Source organism: Rhamphochromis sp. 'chilingali' (assembly GCF_963969265.1).
Source record: "Rhamphochromis sp. 'chilingali' genome assembly, chromosome: 8".
Classification (NCBI taxonomy): domain Eukaryota; kingdom Metazoa; phylum Chordata; class Actinopteri; order Cichliformes; family Cichlidae; genus Rhamphochromis; species Rhamphochromis sp. 'chilingali'.
The window spans coordinates 4,873,863-4,894,932 of NC_137935.1; the positions used below are offsets into that span (position 1 = coordinate 4,873,863).

General features: G+C 41.1%; 1 protein-coding gene across 1 annotated transcript in view; it reads left to right on the forward strand.

Annotated features, from left to right (window-relative positions):
* Nucleotides 1–1,348: 1,348 nt before the first annotated feature.
* Nucleotides 1,349–21,070, forward strand: part of LOC308401522 (calpain-5-like) — a 32,054-nt gene continuing 12,332 nt past the window's right edge. The window contains exons 1-3 of the mRNA XM_080889782.1: nt 1,349–1,565; nt 8,564–8,723; nt 18,701–18,832. Of these exons, the coding sequence (XP_080745908.1) occupies nt 8,568–8,723; nt 18,701–18,832 (288 nt within the window). The 5' untranslated portion in view covers nt 1,349–1,565; nt 8,564–8,567. The remainder of the gene's footprint in view (nt 1,566–8,563; nt 8,724–18,700; nt 18,833–21,070) is intronic.

The window sequence follows — 21,070 nt, forward strand, 5'->3', positions numbered from 1 at the left end:
GCACAAGCTGTGGAAACAAAGAAAAGCAACACCTGGATATGAGTTTGTAATGAATCCAGTGCCTCAGTGTGTGTGAAGCTGCAAGAACAATGCAACAACTTCAGGCAACACGCATCAACTTTCTCTTTTGTAAAATCACTGAGGTGACAGTACTCACAGGTGTTGTGGAAGAATGTAGCGATACATCTGAAACACAAAAGAGAGGTTTAAAAATGAAGGTGGAGCAGCGAATCCACCAGTTGGAGGAGTTTGTGGCAAAAAGAACGGAGAACCAGCAGCCTTGGAGAGAACACCAGGTGATGCCTGACTACACAGCTCAGGTGATCTGTCACACACACCTACACCAAGTCTATGGAAACTTCTCTTGAATTAAAAGATAAAAAGAATGTGGTAAAGGACTCACTAATGGTTTTTATGAGGAAGAAAGTTATGCATGGTCTTTGTAGGTCATATTACTTGCTAGTTCTTGCTTTATTTTATTTTATCTGTTTCTGTTGTGCTACCTTTTTCTGAAATAATTTGCTTAACCTTGTAGGGGTTTGTCTTTGTGGTCTCTATTCTTTTCATGAAGGCATTTTAATGACACGGGATTTATTGATTAAATAAAACTTCAATTAATATTGCTAAAATGTTCATGTTTATTATCAGCAATAGTAGTAGTAGCAGTAGAAGTAGTAAGTATGATGCATGTGTTTATGGTTCTCTCATGTCAATTACTGGAACAGACACCAGAGGTCAGCGTTGTTTAACAAAAAGCTCAGAAGGAACGCGTCTATGAATAACTTACAACTTAAAACACAGTAAGACGTTTTTCTTGTTTAAAATTTTAATTGTAAATAATTCCGTGATGAAAATCATCTGATCTTAATTAATTTATCACCTGCTGTTACTGAATTTGTTTTAATTTGATTTAATTTCACAGTTTTTAATGGTTATTTCTGTGTTTTGTTTACAGCGTTAAGATTTTTTGTGTAAAGTTAACAGGTTTTTTTTATTTGTTTGGTTAGTTTATTAGAATTAGGAGGGTATTCCTTATAATTTTTGTGTAAATTTTACAGTTTTTTTTTAAATATATTTGTACTTTTTTCTTAAAAATAAACATTTTTTCCAAAGTAAAGTTGACAAATTCTTTTTTTTTCTCTGTATTTTTTGTAAAATTGCTAGCTTTTTAAAAACAGTCTTTTTTTTCTTGTAACTTTGCTTGTAAAGTTTAATTTGTAAGTTTTTATCTCATAAATGTGCCACCCCTCCTCAATCTCTACTTCGATTTAGCGCTTTAATCCAAAAATGATTAAAGGAGAGAGGAGTGGTTTGTCTGAGCGGTACGTGAACGCATCTCCTCCCTCGGTGAAGGCGGGCTGGTCGGTGTGACAGCAGCAGCGCAGAAGCTCCTCCTGCCTGTTTCTGTGTGGTTTTTATTTTTAGGGTCGCAAAGTAACCAAAAGAAACGTCCTCACATCACCGAGCTGACAGCAGGGAGAACACGCCAAAACCACCCGTGAAAAGAGCGAGAGACGCGGAGTGAAGCAGCCAGGGAGCCCGAACCAAAACACAACCATTTCCAGGTGAATATAATTAGTTACAGCTAACTCGGTGCTGAAATGCAGTTACGTCTGCAGTCGTAAATCACTCTGGAACTCTTATTAAATAGTTTTTGGGTTGTTGTTTTTTCATGCAAATATATTTTATTAAATTTGCCGCTTTTTTCCTTAGCAAACGGGACGCAGAACTGTTGGAGTCTGCGTTAAAATAAGAAAACGCTGGAAAAAGATGAATATTGTGCTACAGAGCTGCCCTACAGCAAAGGGCTCTCTGTATTTGTTCACGCTTTCGATTTCCTCGCCTTCACTAAGATCACAAGATTTAGGAATAATAAAAAAAACTTCGAGCAAAACTTCATCTTTTAAGCTAGCTAGCTTTCACATACACATCCGGCGCGCCCTTCAAAATAAAGGCAACGATTAAAAATTGTTGCAAGATTTTGAATGGGTTTAGTAGTGTAGCTCGTGGTATAAGACTCGACTATAAACAAAAGATAAAATAGAATAGAAGTGTTTGCGTTGTGTAGTTTCAAGAATAACGAAAGAAACGTTTAGGGATATTGTAAGTCATTTTGATGGTTAACGTTTGAGTTTCCGGTTTGATTTTAATCTCTCTCCGGGTGTCTTTACAAAGCTGTAAACATCGAAAGTCTTCATTAATGTCATCTCATCTGAGGCAGAGTGAGGCAGGTGGACTGTGGTGCAGATTATTGTGAAAATTCTTCACCCCACACGCATTTTTGTGATGTCACATGATATCACACATCATGCGATGTTTCAACATCTGCTTTGGGCTGTTTGTGTCACACATCCGTTGTGTGTTCGTGCCCGCATAAAACCACACCCATGTCTGGCTGGTATTGGTCTTATTGCTCCATGGTTAAAGCTCTCTGTCTGTAGATACCAGGGGTTAATCCAGTCACGTCACAGCACAGTAGCTTTACAGCTGCTGGAAGGAGGAAGACGAGCAACCTGCAGCTGTTATTAGCAGACTGATGTAAACAGATGTGTTCGAGTCTTTAAGGTGTTTGTCCTGAAACGGCTGCAGACGCTACACCTAATGAAATATGTTGTCTTTCCTTCACCTCTTGCATAAACCTGTCAACAAATTGACTTCTTAAGTCTGAGTTTAATAAATTGCATTGGTTAGCAGATTCCATTGGGTGACAAATTAAAGGAAAAACCCCAAACCTCTAAACCAACTTTTTAATTTTTGGCTCTCCACTATAAAAGTCCTGAAAATGAGGGTTGATTTGTTAATAACTCACCTGTTTGAATTTCAATATATATATAGTTAGGAGCGTGGCTGTTTTGACTGACAGGTGTCCGATCAGTGTCTGTTAGACCTCACCTGAGTGACTCAAAGGCTCCTGTCGACTGTGTGAGTGTGTTTGAGAGGGTGTAATTGGTGACTTAGGGAGCATTTGTAAAGCTTTCCTTGCCTCCTGCAGTTATCTGATAAATATTGGGTTTTGTTATGAGGTACGGCCCACATTTTTATTCTTGGGCTCTTTTACAGTAGCTTTGCACTATTCGTAGTTCAAATGAATGCTTGTATGTGTTGCACTCAGTTTTTTTGCAGCCCTTCACTTCATCCTCTGTGTGAAACAAATAGTTTGACTCTTTCACCTGTTTATTACCACCTTTTTGTAAACAGGGTAGGTGATAAAGCCCAAGCCCTCTTTTAAATAGACGCCCTTATAGCAGTCTGAATAAAACAATAAAGGCACAAAGATGAAAGAGATGTAAAACAATAGAAAATAAATCCATTCAGATAAAAATAAATCCAAACAGGGCAAGTTGGGTTTTTTTTTTTTTTTTTTTTTTTTTTTTAAGATTTATTTTTAGCAATTTATCTTGAGGGGGAGTGACACTTGGGAAGTACTCTGGACCGAACTCCAGCTTTTGGTATATGGTGTCAGCTCAACCAGGTGAGCAATAGTGGCACCTCTGGGCTTGAATGTCTGTGTGGGATTGGGGGGCCTGCACAAAGATTAATCTGTGCACAGAGCCACAGTGATCTAATAAAACTCAGCCCGAAGTTGCACCGACTGGCCCAAAGTGGACGACCCCTCAAGCGTTATGAGCTCCATCTGCTGATTCATAAAGTCTTGCTATACTGGTTTTATTGGCGTGATCTAGGGCTGCCACAAACGATTATTTTGATAGTCACTAGTCACCGATTATTTTTGCGATTAGTCGACTAATCAGATCATCATCCATTGGATGTAAAACGTACAGCTTATTGCACCAGCAGCATCTGCTCTTATATAACTATCATTAGCTTACAGCTTTAAGTGTTTAAGGTGCTAACTAAAAATAAAGACAAGATGATAGTTTATTCAATTTTAATGAAATTTGCAGATTGTTTCGGTGAAGTTTAATAAACTCCTTGCTATCTAAAATATAACAGGACACCGGAGTATATTCTCCAGCATCTCACACTTCTGATAATCAGCTGTCTGCTTGACGTTTATTCAGCTGTGTAAAAACTATAACTTTAATCTCAGACAAACCGATTTACTCAGGAACAAATAAAATACTAAAAAAAACGCCAAACAATAACATTTTTAATTTATCTAAGTGACTTATATACGTTTAACCTGAGTAGTGAAAGATGGCGGTGGGTTTGAAAACGATTTGCCGGGAGTCCGGTGTTCTCACCGGCTCTAGTGACCTTGCCCCCGGCTAGCTATCGAGCTGGTGGGTAACAGACGTCTCTGAAAACGTCGGAGCGCTTTTGAAAATATGCGGTGTCCTGATAAACTGAGCAGATATTTGAGGTTTACACAGCTACATTCTCACCTGAAAATATGTTAAACGTTTAAGAATAATAAGAGTAATATTAACACTAACTAGCTGCCGCCATTGTTGGAAACTGATGTCCTCTTTTGACATCAACGTTATTTTAGAGGATTTATAAGCCAGCTTTCTTCTGATTGGATGCCACTTACAAAGGGTAAGTGTGAACAGCTGGTGGGTGGGGCTTCTGTAGGGGGGGAAAACGGTCTGAAACCGAGACTCTAAACTTTTGTTGCTCCTTTATGGCAGAAATCATAATAGGTTATTTCAATCAGCACTGAGATTAGTTATTTATCTTACACATGAAAAATTGTTCTTTTAATTAAGAGGATTTCCATTAATTCAAATTCTGCTGGGTTGAGATTTTTATGGAGGGACCAGGAAGAGGATGTGATGAAATGAGAGCATTACTACAATACCAACTGCAGCACGATAATTATTTATCTTTATTATCCTGTTTAATATAAATATTCAATGAAAGCCAAGGTTGTAAATCAAATTCACATTTAATTGCACAGCTGTACTGGTGTGTACTCTGCACTTCAGTGTGAATGTCTGCCACCGTAACAGGATATAAACGTACATCACCTCTGCTTTATATCATCACACCTTACATTTTAATGTCCTTAGAAACAACGTGCTGTCTCTTTAACACATTTACATTCATAAAATCTGAATAAACTTGATGAAGTCACGTAGGAAAACCACCTCAAAACAGGAACTTATATATAACTACATTCATTTTGAGGAACAATGACAGACCCCCAGAAACAAAAGTAGTATTGAAACATTTTTTACTTTCATCTTCAAGTCAAATAACTGCAAATCAACTGTTCATGCAAATCAGTGGAGACGCCATCTTATTGGTGATCAATCTGTTATTGGTGCCACTAAGTTGCCACGACTTATTAAAAATGGCTGTAAATACGAGACACAGAAAATCGCAGCGTCCCCCTCCTCCCATCAGGCAGTGAGTCATTGCTCAGTAATGCTGCTGAAGAAGGTCACAGTGGTTTCTTCTAAACAGACGCTCGCTCAGATCCACTCAGGGTCTGCGTGCTTCCCTTCAGAAATGTTTACTGGCTGTTCTTTTTCACTCTGTCGTACATTTGATGTTTATTCTTACGTTCGCTCAACCTTCAGATGTCTTACGAGCCGTTTTCTGTAGAAGCGCTTCTGAAATTTAAAAGCTCTGCAGATAAAACCCAAGTAATAAAGGTTCATTTCAGCTGCATTTAAAAAGCAATAAATAAGTTCATGTTAGAGGATCTAAAAATGTAAAGTTATTATTTGCATGATGTAAGTTCAGTATTTTTATATTTCTCAAACTTTATTCTTTTTGTCTTACTGGTCGTTTTACTGTTTTTTGTTTTTTGTCACGCGTCATGCGAACTTGGCTTAACTGTATGTTCATGTTTGTCCACATGAATATAAAGGTCTTCAGTTTAAATCTTGAAATATTTAAAGTGTTTTGAGATTTATCAAAGTCATTTTACATCCATAAGTGTGTCACGTTTAGTTTGTAGTTAGTAAATGTTGGCAGGAGGACTCTGTGTGCTGATGACGGGAGGAAACGGGGACGTTTAACAAAAGCTCCTGAGACACGGGAATGAACTCCGGTGAAATAATAGTTTGTAACAAACAAAAACGAGGGAGAGTAAGATAAAACGCCGGCCCTGACAGAGGCGCTAAGGCACAACAGAGTTTAGACTACATTTAGAAAAAAAAATTAGATTGCTTTTGTAGAATAAAGTCAAAAATAACGTTGAACATGTATTCTTAGGGGAAAAAATCTAAATGTGAAGATTTCTGTTGTTTTTTTCTCAAAGTAGAATTACGACTTTAATCCCGAGATTTCGACTTTAGTGTCAAAATGGTCGATAATATATTTTATTCTTAATCTGGCCCTAATACTCCATCGAGTGGGAAAAGCACAAAGGAGGAGCCAAGTTTCAAATAAAACAGGAAGTAAACTAAAACGGAGGCTGTGCACTTGTTCAGTGTTTTCTGCATCATTCGGGAAATCCGTTCTGTGGCTGTGTTTATTGAACCAGACCACCAAGCAGGAATCTAATTTGTTGGGGGAAACACACGCGCTCATTATTCTGCTCTGTTCAGCATCATCTCCGTGTTTATTGGCCTTATTTGACAGTGATATCATTACAAATGGGCCTGATGATTCCAGTGAAGAGTCTGCATGGGAGCTCAGTCTGAGCAGAGGTAGATTCATGTCAGTCCAGTAATTTTCATACATGCATGACATGCGCATGTCAGTTTTCATAACTGTGGCATTGTTTTGAAGGCTGATTGTCCTGCCTGTACGTGTTGTTTAGCGTCTGAGTCTTTTAATGCGACTCAGTTCTAATGACTTTATTTGTTGTTTTCAGTTTTATTGATTTTCTTATTGTATTCTTTTAGCTGTACAGCACAGTTGTTTCTGAGTGTCCTTATAAATAAGGTGACTGTCACAGTTTGATGCTTATCCCATGCCCCGGCTCGATGAGCTCCTGGGTTTCGGCACCACTGTGACACAAAAAGGACCCGAAGCACACAGCTGTGACCCTATGGAAATGGGGAAGGCATGACCAGGTGTTGAAGAGCACCTGTTTTGATCAGCCTGTCCTGACACCACACCCTGAACCCACTGATCCACCCCTCCCCTGCAACTGAGCCACAAACCACGCCCTGCCACAGTGACTTATTTTACCTGGTAGTCACTTTTTAAAAACAAAAAAAATCTGCCTTTAATGTATCCTGAATATCTGAACATCGCAGTACTAAGTGGCATCTGCAGCATCTGCAATGAATACAGTGTTTAATTGAGGAATGCTTTCAGCTGAAGTCCTGTGGTCAGTCCTTCTCTGTAGATCAGTGTGAGAAAACATGCTCTAACCTCAGTGAGTCACTCTGAATCTGGATGCAATCCCGTTCCTGGAAAACAAAATAAAAATATTCCTTTAGTGCTCAGCAGGCCTCTGGTTTCTCCACCTGGGAAACAAATCACAGCCCTTCCTCTTTTTGTCTCACTTTTTATTTATCTGACAGGAAGCTGAAGCTGCTGTTAGGACGTTTTTGGTCAGATCAGGCTTTAATGTCACTACACTTTCACACAGGCATGAAACTTTGATCGTGTATTTACTTTGCTGCCGATCCGTAGTCAAACATGACCGCCCGAGTTTCTGTTTGCTATCCTGTCACATGACTGGTGATGATCTGACTATCTTGTGTGTGTGTGTGTGTTGTGCATGTTTAAGGAGTTTTAAAGAAGTACTCCCTTGTTATTACTCCTCATCCACAGCTCTGTGTGCAGTGTGAGGCCTTGAACAGGATCAGGAGACACTGAGGCTTCTTAGAAATCTCTGACTGTTTTAATGGGAAATATAGAAGATTAATCAGTCGTTATGGCTTTTTATCATTAATAAGAGGTTTTTTGTTTTATTAAGAATACAGCCCTTCCTGCACACTCACACACCCTCCTAAAACATGACTCGTGATGCTAATCATGCTGCTGTTGGTTTAGGGTTGTATAGTGGCTAAATAGTTGGTTTTGCCTCAGATGGTAAATATATTGTCCATGTAATTAGATTATGGTGAAGTCTCTTCCTTTAGACTGACCTCTAAATTCAGACAGACTCATTTGATGTGTTGTGGTTGAAATGAAATTCAACATAGTCAGATATGTTTTTGATACTATCTGAATTCACTTACTGTAACATCAACAATCTGTCTGTGCAGTAAGTGAAGGCGGTTATTGATTGGATGTGTCAAGCTGCGATTCCCCATTCCACGGTCATATGGTGTGAACAGTCATTTCACATAAAACTGTAATATTAGAACAATATAAAGAGGTTCAGTACGCTACACAGACTGTGTGTGTGTGTGTGTGTGTGTGTGTGTGTGTGTGTGTGTGTGTGTGTGTGTGTGTGTGTGTGTGTGAGTGAGGAATAAGGTCAGTAAGACCAAAGCCTGCAAGGGAAGGGAGCAAACCTGTGAGTCAATACGACATGGCATAATTACAAGTGAATGCAATGGTGATACTGTTTTCCAGTCTTTTCATGTTTTGCATATGCTGATAAATTTCCCAACACTTCATAGGAGGCTAACTAATTAAACCCCTTATCCTTCCTCACAGCACAGCCCTCTGATAGTGAGGAGTCAGTAATTATATATCGTGTAAATGCTGTTTGTGCTTCATTGTAAAGCATTTTGTTTCTGTGCAGGAGGATGGCGGTGCCGTACGAGGGTCAGTCTTTCTCTGCTCTGAGGAGGCAGTGCCAGCATAAAGGAACTCTGTTTGAAGACCCTCTGTTCCCCACCTCCGACCAGTCTCTGTTCTACCAGCGAAATCAAATTGGGCGAGTCACCTGGAAAAGGCCAAATGTGAGTGAAAATAATGTTTTACCGAGAGGGGAAGTAGTAGTGCTGCACAATTATTCTGATACGTATTGTATACATGTGGAAAATAATAATAATGATGACAGATGATATTTTGCAAAGTGAAATCAGTCAGGTTAGCAGTATTTTAAAAAATATATTTTCTTTGATGGTTTGTATCACGTAACAGGCCAGAAATCAAACATGGTTGTGAGGTCTGTTTCAGTGTCTTTAAATATCAGCTACAGCTGCTCATATAACCCCGAGATGAGGTATAAAAGAGAATAAGCCCTCACAGAGTCGTTATAAAAGGGGAAACTATCCATAGAGGCCAGCCCTGCTTTTAGTCACACACTTTAAACATGTTTATTTCTGCTGAAAAGGTGGTCATTTTAACATGGGAGCTATGGGGACTGAGTTTCTTATAAAGGCAGCCTCAAGTGGCCACTAGAGGAACTGCAGTTCTCAGTGTTTGCTGCTTGTTTCCATCTTTTACAGCTCAGTGGGATCAGCTGCATAATCATCCGCGCTGGCGATCTTTTGTAGAGCTCTTATTTTATGCCTGTGTGAAAGAAGAACACAGTAAACTCAAAGAAGGTGGAGAGTTAGTGATACATCAGAGACGAAGGGTCAGCTGTTTATTCACGGTGGAGACGGACAGAGGCAGTAGGCTGGGAATGGCGGCGGTGATCATGAGACAAGGCTCCATATAAAGAGAGGAGAGGTTAAAGCGGCTGAATGGGAGAGGAATTCATGGAATTTCAAGCCAACAGCAAGGAGTTGTGTGTGTGTGTGTGTGTGCGTGTGTGTGTGTTCATGTTGTAAGCAGTTTCTGGTAGTTACTGAACAAAAGGAACTTGAATTTACTTTTGTATTGTGACCGGTGTGAAGTGCTTTACAACTGGTCGTCTTCACACTCACCCTGAGCAAAAAGCACCTTCTGTGAAGCTTTTGACTGAACTGTTCCTGTTAAATACAACTGTGACTAGGGCTGGGCCATATTATACCGTTCACGGTAATACCGGTACAATGATGGATTGGATTTACATGTATATAGCGCTTTTCAAGGCATCCAAAGCGCTTTACAATACCACTATTCATTCACTCTCACATTCATACACTGGTGGAGGCAAGCTACGGTTGTAGCCACAGCTGCCCTGGGGCAGACTGACAGAAGTGAGGCTGCCATATCGCGCCATCGGCCCCTCTGGCCAACACCAGTAGGCAAGTAGGGTAAAGTGTCTTGCCCAGGGACACAACGACCAGGAGAGAGCCCAGGGATCGAACTGGCGACCTTCCAGTTACAGATGCGATTCCCAACCCCCTGAGCCACGGTCGCCCGACAATGTTAGGCAACGATAAGAAAATGAAATATTGAGATAGAATATGGGTAAAACGTGCATGCGCAGTGCCTTTGTTTTCAAAGGGGAAAAGCAGATTGTTGAGTGAAACGGATGAACCAGAATTGGTTTTTAAAAATGGTGCAACTTCACTGGTTTGGTGTTTGTCCGTCAGATACAAAACAAAACACATTTTTTTTTGTAGAACATGCAAGCAGGCCGTCGTTATTACCGTATTTGTCGGACTAAGGTGCTCGTAAATCTGGGAGTAATCTGGGTCCTAAACTCTGTCTTCTTCAGGTCCCAAAGTCAAACGAACACACAGCTTCACTGAGAGTTAAAAACTGTCTACATTCTTTCATCTTTAATAAAACGATCAGCGTTGCTGCTTTACCAGGTGTAACTATGAAGTTTAACATCCAGGCATTCGTGAAAACAGAATTTATTACATTTAACGGAGTTAGAAGTTAGCAGGAAGTTAGCTCGCTAGTTTTGCTAGTTACCTAAACATGATGTAGCATGTTCTGACTGAGAGATTTCTGAAAAAATTCATACGTGCAGCTCTGCTGTCACTTCCAACATAAATGAAGACAGGAAACTAAACAGCAGTGACGTTTGTAGGGTTACTGAAGTTGGGCTAGCTGGTATATAATGATGTGCTACGTCAGACCTTCCCAAAGTGTGGGGCCTGCCCCCTAGGGGGGGCGCAGAGCCATTGCAGGGGGGGGCGCGGCATGAAAAGGGGAAAAAACAAAACGACGCTTGGACGCTGCTAGCACGGGGCGCCCACACAAACGCAAAGCAGGAGATGAAGCATCGCTGAATATGTTTCCAAACCAACTTCATTCTAAGCCAAAGACTAGAAAATATGGTGAAGCATGTCTTCCCTTTGGCTTCACCTGCACAGGTGCCGAGGTAGGTCTCCCTGCAGGATTGGTTTTCCCTGCATCGAGAGCACGCGCTGGGCTCTCCAAATCACGGACAAACAGCATCCCACATACTTGATTTTTAGTTCACAAACACTTGTTGTAATGACTAACTACTCCTGACATTTTGGAGATGTTAGCTCTTTATACAGTAAAGTTACAGCGGGATACGAATAATATCAGGCTGATCCTGCCACGATTTGTTCCCTCGGTTCAAATCACGGACAAACAGTATCCCAGCTGTTTATGTTTTTAAACCTATTTTGCAGAGGGATTGAAAAATGCATTGATAGCAATGTTGAATATTATTACACAGGAAAAAAACAACTACACGTAAAATAATCACACCGTGACGCCTCTGCCTTTCTAAATAGAGGGACAGTAACTGCGTGTGTGTATGTAAGCGTGTAAAACCTGAAGATAGTCAGATTGGCAGATAGAGACAAAATACTGTTATTCTGTAATTCATCTCCTGTAAACGATAACGTGGCGCACAGCGTGACGTGGAAAAAGGCACATACCTTTAACGTTACGTGACGAACTCTGTATTCCTCATCCACAGGCAGTTATTTGCAAACCTCCAACAACTTCTCTGCGTGACTGAAGTCAGTCCAGGTCACACTGCGACTGTTTGCAGGAAGGTTGAGTCCGATCAGGCAACCTGTGGAATCACCTTACGATCAGAAGTGACCGAGAGTGTTCAAAACGCTCAAGCTCTCCAGAATGTGAAAAAAATCAGTACAGCTTTCCTGTTTTTACTCGTGTGACTGAGACATTAGCTTGCTCTGATTTAGGAGGTAGCTTTATCAAGCTAAGTGTGCCAAGTGTCTGATGATTTTCTCTAGAGCCAATTTAATACAAGTTTACTCGGCTACCGTTATCTCAGGGTGGTTGTCTGCACCTCATCATTGGACCACGGTGGTGATTTGTGCGCAGCCATTTTACTCGTTGCAGGTTTCTGCTAATGAAGAAAAGGCGTAACCGTTAGCTTCATACAGTTTTTGCTTGTGAGAATTTATATTTCCTTATTTATGGTCATCTCACATATGTGACTGAGCACAGAAGCTCCACCCACCCATTGTTAAAACCTTCTGTTTTCAAGAAGCAGCAAATCAGAAGACAGTTGGCTTAAAGGGAAGGAGTTAAAACAGCTTGTTTCAGATTAAATGAACTGAGGGGCTTCACCAAGACAGAGTATGAGATAATGAGGATCATTTAAAAGTGAACAACGTTTTTTTATAGACCTATTATTACTTTTGTAATGTGGTGGATAAATGTCAAATGTTGCCTTAATTCCATGTTGGATTTGTTTAGGATCCTTAAACTGCAAAAGTGCCTCTTGTCAGAGGCTTTGAGTCAGCCCCACTGCACCTTAGGAAAGCTTTATGCAGTGGAACAGCAGCTGTTTAAGTTCAGATGCTGGCTGAACATCGTGCTCGTAATGGAATTGTTGCTTAACAGATTTCCAGCCTCGCTCTGCTGCTGTGTACAGAATCCGTGCTCGGCTTTTCACGTTAATAATGCTGAGTCAAAAGATTCATTTCTTTCTTGTCTTGTGATTTTTTTTTTTTTTTTTTTTTTTTTCCTTGACCTGCATAAAATCTAAATGCACTGCTCTTTAAGTGCTTCTCATTGAGTCTTATTTGATTAAATGTGTAATTTTCTGTCTTCCTCTAGGCTTGTAGTGTATATACACTATGAAAGAGTGATTTCTGTGTATTGCGTATGCTTTTACTGTTAATTATTCATGCTAAATTATTAAACAGAGCACTTAAAGCATTTGATCAATATTATTGATTTGTTCAGGGAGTGGAGAGATAAGGGAAATATTTCTTTGGTTACACCCTAAACTTAACCCTGACTTCTCTGTGGTGTCTCGTGAAACTTTAGCACTCAATATCAATGCTTCAGCTCCAGCACTCAAAAGACAGCTGTATATTTAAACCAGTGATCATATCAAGAGCTTATTATTTCAAGCTCTATAAGGCAGCAACCTCGAGGGTTAAAAAAAGTGAAGTGCCCCAGCCTGCAGTTCCTCTAACGTCCACTTGAGGCTGTGTTCAACAGAACGGGTCAGTCCCATATTAAAATGTCTCACTTCAGAGCAGAAATAAACAAGTTCACGACCTGGTACAAAAACTAGCTTTGGTTTCTGTGGATAGTTTTCAGCTTCAGCTCTGGGAGGGCTGAGCTGTCTGTCAAATCATCTGCTGTGGCTGCTTTGATAAAGGTGCTGATGCTAAGCAGGTATAACAAAGTGGATCTGTCGACTGAGTTTGTGCTGTTGGTGAAATTATTATTTTTGCTTCCTGTGTAAAAAGTTTGTGCATCAGTTTTAAATGATAATGAGTATTTATTTATTTATTTATTTATTTTTTGTTTGTTATTTATCACTAATCAACAGCTTTCTGTGTCTGTGCTTATGGGCTACGGATGCCACTCGTTAACCAAGCTAGCTAGTGCTTACGGCTCAGGTGTGGTCACATGGTGGTGACTAAATGTCGAGTTTGTGCCAAGTCATTTCCTGTTTACTGTTTTTGTCAGTCTGTTTGTTTCGGTCAGTTTGACTTGTTTCTTTTTGTAGTGTTATGTTCTCGCTGTTGTGTCCCCTCCCTGTTAGCTAACACCTGTTGACACCACCTCATCGTCATGTTTCCAGGCTTTGGTAAATGGATTGGTTCTTGTATAGTACTTTTCTACTTCTACCCAAGAATACTTTGGCATGCAGACTGGAACAGCCAGCGATCGAACCACCAAGCGTCCAAAGCTGTCTTTACATCCTTTAGATACAGTCTGTGGCTTTTACTGACCTTTCTACACTGGAGTTTACAGCACTATAATTTGCCAGCATTTTCTTTTTTCATAAACATTTCTGATGTGGATCTCTCATACTGCTTTTATTCATTGTGAGTATGTTAATGTCTTTAAAATGCCACTGAGAGGCTTATTGACTGATACTTGCTTCACTTTCCAAATTTCTGTTTAACAATTTAGCTTTGAACTAAAGAAATGTTAATAATGAGGTAATAAGTTAAATAAAAGAAATCATTAGTTTAAAATCAGAATAGTTCGCTTGTCCAGCATCCTGCATGTTACATGGTTGTAAGCTTTTTTTTTTTTTTTACCTCTAATTCTCCTGAATGCATGAAGTAAATGCACAAATACACAAGTTAAGATGGAGAAGCAGCGTTTGGTGGCTAGAGGTGAAACACGAATCAAAAATGGCTCCTGCACTGCTAACTTCTATAAACAGATGATACAGACGTAGGCAAGTGACCTGAAGGTTTCTGCTCACATTTCTAGTCCATGTTTGAACTCCACGTGGAGTCGAAAAGAAGCGCTGCAGCACTCAGGATTTAACAAGCAGTTTTAATTGAAAGCGTGTGGAAGTAAATTATTGTTCATGTAGGCGATGAGGTGTGTGGAATGATAAGGATGGCGAGGAGGTGGTTCATGGCGTGTTAATATTATGTTGACATGCAGATAATGATGGTCGCGGTCGTTGGGTAAGGCAGTTACATATCAAAGGTTATTTAGTGATTCAAAGTTCATCTTTGAATCGTAAATTAGAAATGTTTCCGTCTGCGTCAGTGATCGAATCGGGAGATACAGACGAGGAACACCGCCCAGATAATTTTGTACACGCCAGTATGTGTTGATGTTTCGGGCAAATCGGTATGATGTCATAGATTTACAGCTTAATGGAAAAATGCTAAAGCACGGCTCGTGCTGCAGTGGAAGAGCAGCAGAGTTCGTATAAAGATGAAGCTGTGGTGCATTAAAGCGTCAAAGTGAGGACTTTGATCCCTGAGACATTTTGTGTCCTGCAGTGATGCAAAAGTGAAGAAGGAACTATTTTTTCACTCTTTGAATTTCTCACAGTGCTCTTACTTTTAGAGTAAAGTTCATATTTGAAATTAACCATTTGACAGTGTTAACTGTGTATTAAAAGCACTTTTAGATTCATCATTAAAGAAAACTTCTCCCATTTTTCTTTTTCTTTTATCTCTCTTTTTTTTTTTTTTTTTTTTTTTTTTTTTTAAATTTCTGTGAGGGTTCTCAGTCATCCAGGTCATCGTAGTCTAAGGAGCTTGCAAAGAAAAGCGTCTGGACTTCTTTAAGTTGCTTGAAGATGTTTCACCTCTCATCTGAGAAGCTTCTTCAGTTCTAAGGTCAAATGGCGGAGAGTCCCAACCTCACATTACAAGAAAAGAAGGCCGTCGCTTCCCTGAGCAAAGACCACAACATCACTATTTTACCAGCTGATAAGGGAAGATGCACCGTGGTCCTAAACACTACAGATTACCACACAAAGATCACTACTCTCCTCAGTGACAACAATACCTATGAAACCTGAAAGTGAGACCCCACAAGCAGCTACAAAAAGAAAGTTATAGCTTGCCTTCAAGACCTTGAGAAGGACAAAATCACTGACCGGCTTACATATCACCGCCTTTACCCAGGGGATGCCATACCCTACATTTACGGACTTCCTAAAATCCACAAAGAAGCTGTCCCACTCAGACCCATGAGCAGCATAAACTCAGCCACTTACAACATTGCTAAACACCTTGCTACCATCCTTGCACCTCTCGTGGGGAACACCCCACACCACATCAAGAACTCCACCGACTTCACCGACAAGGTCCAGAAACTTACCCTGGATCCAGATGAAACCATGGTGTCCTTTGACGTAGTCTCTCTCTTCACTTGCATACCCACCACGGAGGCCGTGGAGACTGTCAGAAAACGACTACAAGAAGACAGCTCCTTGGAAGACAGGACCAACTTCACACCCGATCAGACCTGCACACTGTTAGACCTCTGCCTCACCACTACATATTCCAAATACAACGAGGGTTTCTACAGACAAAAACATGGCTGTGCCATGGGCTCCCCCGTGTCACCTATTGTAGCCAACCTTTACATGGAGGAAGTGGAAAGGAAGGCTCTTGGCTCTTTCAAAGGAAGAGTACCCAGCCACTGGTACAGATATGTAGACGACACCTGGGTCAAAATCAAGACACAAGAAGTGGAATCCTTCACTGCGCACATTAACGCTGTGGATAAGAACATCAAGTTCACCAGGGAAGACACAAAGGACGACTGTTTGCCTTTCCTGGACTGCGCTGTGCACATTGAAGAGAACGGCAACCTCTACATCGAAGTTTACCGGAAGCCCACACACACGGACCAGTACCTCCTCTTTGACTCCCATCACCCTCTGGAACACAAACTTGGGGTAATTAGGACCCTACACCACCGGGCAGAACATGTTCCCTCTAAGCCTGAAGGAAAAAAGAAGGAACACACACATGTAAAGGAAGCACTCAAAACGTGCGGCTATCCTAAATGGGCGTTTTTAAAGTCAGCAAAGAGGCACAGAAAAGAAGACCAGACACCAGCGAGGGAGGATAAGAAGGACAGACGCAACAACATTGTCATCCCCTATGTAGCCGGTGTATCAGAGAAACTCAGGAGAGTTTTCTCCAAGCATGACATCCCGGTGTATTTCAGACCCAGCAACACGCTCAGACAGAAACTGGTTCACCCGAAAGACAAAACGCCAAAACACAAACTTAACAATGTGGTGTATGCTGTACAGTGCAGCGAGGAATGCCCAAACCTCTACATCGGAGAGACCAAACAGCCACTTCACAAGCGCATGGCACAACACAGAAGAGCCACCTCCACAGGACAAGACTCAGCAGTCCATCTGCATCTTAAGGATAAAGGACACTCTTTCGAGGATGCCAATGTTCACATTTTGGACAGAGAGGACAGATGGTTTGAAAGAGGAGTGAAAGAAGCCATCTATGTCCACTGTGAGCGACCATCTTTGAACAGAAGCGGTGGTTTACGACACCAACTCTCTGCCATCTATAATCCAGTTTTGAGATCCCTTCCCAGACGCCTTAACGCCCACTCACATCCTGGGCCAGCTGACCTCAGGAATTCGCATGATAAGGTGGGGCCAGGTTTCACAATGAACACACCCGAAACTCTGGCTGATTGGGACCCACACCCAGTTTCCCACCTTGGCTCAGGCGATTAGAGGATCATCAGGGGGTCCTTTTGTCCCTCTGTGGGGGGAAACTCCCACTAGGTTTATTAAGAGGTGAAACGTCTTCAAGCAACTTAAAGAAGTCCAGACGCTTTTCTTTGCAAGCTCCTTTGACTCTTTTTTTTAATTTTTTTTTTTATTTTTAATTGATATTATCTCTTTTGAGTTTGTATGGATGACTCACCTGCTGCAGGTTAAATCCTCTTACGGGTACAAATAAAGGAACCTGATATCACACCGTGCCCTTTTATGAGAGTGTGGAGCGTTTTCAGCATCGCTATCTTGGTGTTTTGAAACCAGGCGCGACAGGGGAAGGCTAGCTCTGGCAGTGAATCCGAGGGACGTGCTCATTGGCTAACAAGCTATCAATCATAACTCTTGGTTTATAAACTCTGACTCTAATAATAATCATAATTAACTAAATGACCATCATGCTTTATTTAGTATGATCTCAAACTCCTCAGGATCGTGTTTACTGACGTCACAGAGAGAGAGGCAGCTGAGGCTCATTTCAACATCGACTTCAGCGCCACCAAAGTCTGTTGGGGACCAGAAGAGTCTCCCCCTGGTGGCCATTAAAAAGAATGCTGTTTTTTAAGGCACTTCTGCACTGGCTTCACTTTTCAGACCTGGAGGGCGACATTCATCTTTTATACTGTCTGTTTCCGGGAGAGGTTCTTACCTCTCTGTGACTGGATCTCTACCCAGCACCTGCAGAAGGTGGAGAGTTGCATTCAACTATGCTGAGGCTGCAAAGCAGACCAAGGACCACCATCTGTAGTCAAACTGCAGTCAGCCCACAGGATGGAGAGCTGACTGGAAATGGAGCTGAATATTAGACCTGTTATCTCTTGTCCCAGAGAGCAAACACATATACATCCTCCATCTTTCTCCTCTTCCATCATCTCAAATACAGTCTTAGGGAAACACTGGATCTTTACTGTCTGTGCATGTATAGTAGCTATATGCACTAAAAGTGGCCTTTAATTTGGAGAATGCACACAGTAAAGCTTTCTTCCTGCCGTGGGCTGGCTCTGCTCAGATCTGCAGTACACAAACATACTGTTTTTAATCCATTCTACACCAGATATAAGACCCTGAGAGGCTAACTTTGTGGAGCCATGTGTACATTTGTCTCTACATACAGTTAGTGGTCTTCCTGGGCGTGTGCTCTGGTTTATCCCACCTCTATCATTTGGCTGCCGTCCCGTTAGTCTGCCTCTGTGGTTTGTTTGGCTTTGAACCCTCAGAAGAGACTTGTAGTTAATCGGGGAGTGATTTTACTCTGTATTTACATTATGATGTTTGACCGAGTGCTCCGGGTAACGCCCCGCTTTACGTTCATCCACACCTGGCAGCTGTCCTGACCACATCCGCCTGCTGTTTTCCAGAGAGACACTGCAATAAAATAGACAGTATAAAAAGATTCAAACCTGGATTAAATTATAATACGGTTAGAAGTGGATTAATTGTGCCTGTAAATAAGAAGATGAGGATAAGTATTAACTTTACAGGGGCCGTGATGGTTCCTGTACAGCTGCCTGTGGGTCCGATTTTATGAGTAATCAGTTACAGAGTTTTGAGTGTATGTAATGCCTCTAAGGAAGAAAATTAGTTTATCAACAATGATTTGTCTCATCTTTGCTGTTCCAGGAGTTGACCAGCGACCCCCATCTGTTTGTGGACGGCATCAGCGCTCATGACCTGCACCAAGGTCAGCTGGGAAACTGCTGGTTCGTAGCCGCCTGCTCCAGTCTGGCCTCCAGAGAAGCTCTATGGCAGAAGGTGAGAGAAGGAAGAACAAAAGCTGCACTCATTCCAGAGATTTTTATAGACGTGGTGGGAAAGGCTTTATAGGAGAGAGAAGGCATTGGTCCCACACTCCTGTGGCATCCAACTCCCAGGATACAATGCAGCCGTGGCTGTTGTGAGGCACACGGGGGCTTTTCTAGAGGGCTCTTAAATAAAGGCCTAAACTGTTGCAACAACAAATAATAATAATCCAGAAGTCTGACATTTATTAATCCAAAGGGGAAATTTCATTTGTTAAAGGTGCTCAAGTGTGAGTGTGAAATATAGAAAAATATAAACTGCAGTATGTGCGAAACTAAACAGTGAGTGAGGATGATCCAGGTGTTACAGGTAGGAATGATTTGGTGCATCGTCGAGCACTGTGAAGACAGCATGCTCCTGTCTGACGCCATCCTCAGTCATAAAATGATGTTTCAGCTCTTATTTCCAGTCAGGTTGATTTTAATGAAGTTTTTACAGCAAAACTCACAAAAAAGCAGCTGCAGAATATTAATATTTATTTTAAACACGTTAGATACGAGGCCTGACATGGGATAAAAACATGCAGTTTTAAGTGTCCTGTATCATTAATGCACTTCTACAATTTGTAGCATATCAGAGTATTTTAAAATAGATTGAAAATTCAGAATTGTGAAGGAAAAAATGTGCTTGGTGATTTAAGTAAATGCTATATATAAAAAAAATAAATAAAGTAAAAGTAAATAATTAAACATTCATTATTGTAATGTCTAATAAAAATAGAGGGAAAAGGGAGAAAATGAAAATAACTGAATTAAATTTATCTCGATAGTTTATAACTTTGTTTTTTTTCATGTTATCTGAGCTGAACTGAGAGAAGGAGGCTCTAGTGTGTGTGTGTGTGTGTGTGTGTGTGTGTGTGTGTGTGTGTGTGTGTGTGTGGACATGTGTGGAGAAGCTTGTAAGATTATTGTGAGTGGGTGTGTTGCCTTTAGTTGTGTTTAAGCAGCACTTTGTGTAATCTGAGTGATTTTTCTTATCGATTAGCTGCTAATGGAAGTTCTCTGAAACTGAAACCTCCACACCAGCCATGAACTGAGTCTTGAAGAGGAAAGAGCTTACAAGACTAGGGCTGTTCCTGCTGACTAACATGCTCATCATTTAAACTGGAGAAAATCATCTGGCTTAACGCAGGTCCATAAGTGAGACAACGTGAAACGGTCTAAGATGAGCGATTAAGTGCTGTCCGTATAAATGTTTATGAAATAAGGGACGAGGGAAGCGATGTTTCATGACTTAATCGATTAAAGATTACATCTCCAGATGAAACTGTGCTCGTGAGATATCTTCAGTTCATAGTTTTATATCCTCGACCACACAAATATCCTCTGCTGTTGTGTTATCACCGGTTTACTGAGCACACGAACAGGACTGCACACGTCTCCCTGCTCCGGGATATGCCGATAGTTTCTGATATTTTTGAGAACATCAAACTGATTTCTCCCTTTGGGCATTAAACTAATCGGATACTTTTTCAAAGATTTGATCTAATACGCCCAATCTCGAACCATCTCGTGATAAAGATTCCTTCCAAAAATATTCCAGGATGCAGATCTGGATCAAACCCCATCTTTGGTAATGCTCGCATGCAGGTCCATCCATAACTGTTGGAGCTTCCTGCTAATAAATGCCAAACAAATCCAAATGCATGCAGCCTTTGGTGTCGGAGGTCACCGATGGAAGTAACATCTGTTGTCCATAAGATGGCGGTATAAACTGATGAACAGATTTGCTGTGGGTTGCAGACAAAATGACTTAGCCACATGCTTAAAATCCAAAATGTTGTCTTAAATATTGAGATATAAAGTGTGTTTACTTTCTGCTGCTTTGAGGGAAAGATCACCACTGTTCTAGAAGTATTTAATTAGGCTGCTTTTATTCTTTTTACCATTAAATCAACACTTTGTTACACATGAAAAACCTGTGTAACCACACACACACACACACACACACACACACACACACACACACACACACACACACACACACACTTGCTGCCTCCTGCTTCCTCTCTGCTCTCAAAGGGCCTCCTCTCAGCCTCCTAGTTTTCCATCAACTGGAGGGAAAGTGAAGTCTGTTTTAGGTGTAGTTGCCTCTGTGGAGCACCCAGTTGTCTTGACACCCTTCAAAGGTCCGAAAACAAACAAAACCGCTTCTGTGGTGACGACAGCAAAGCACACGGACGCTTATACA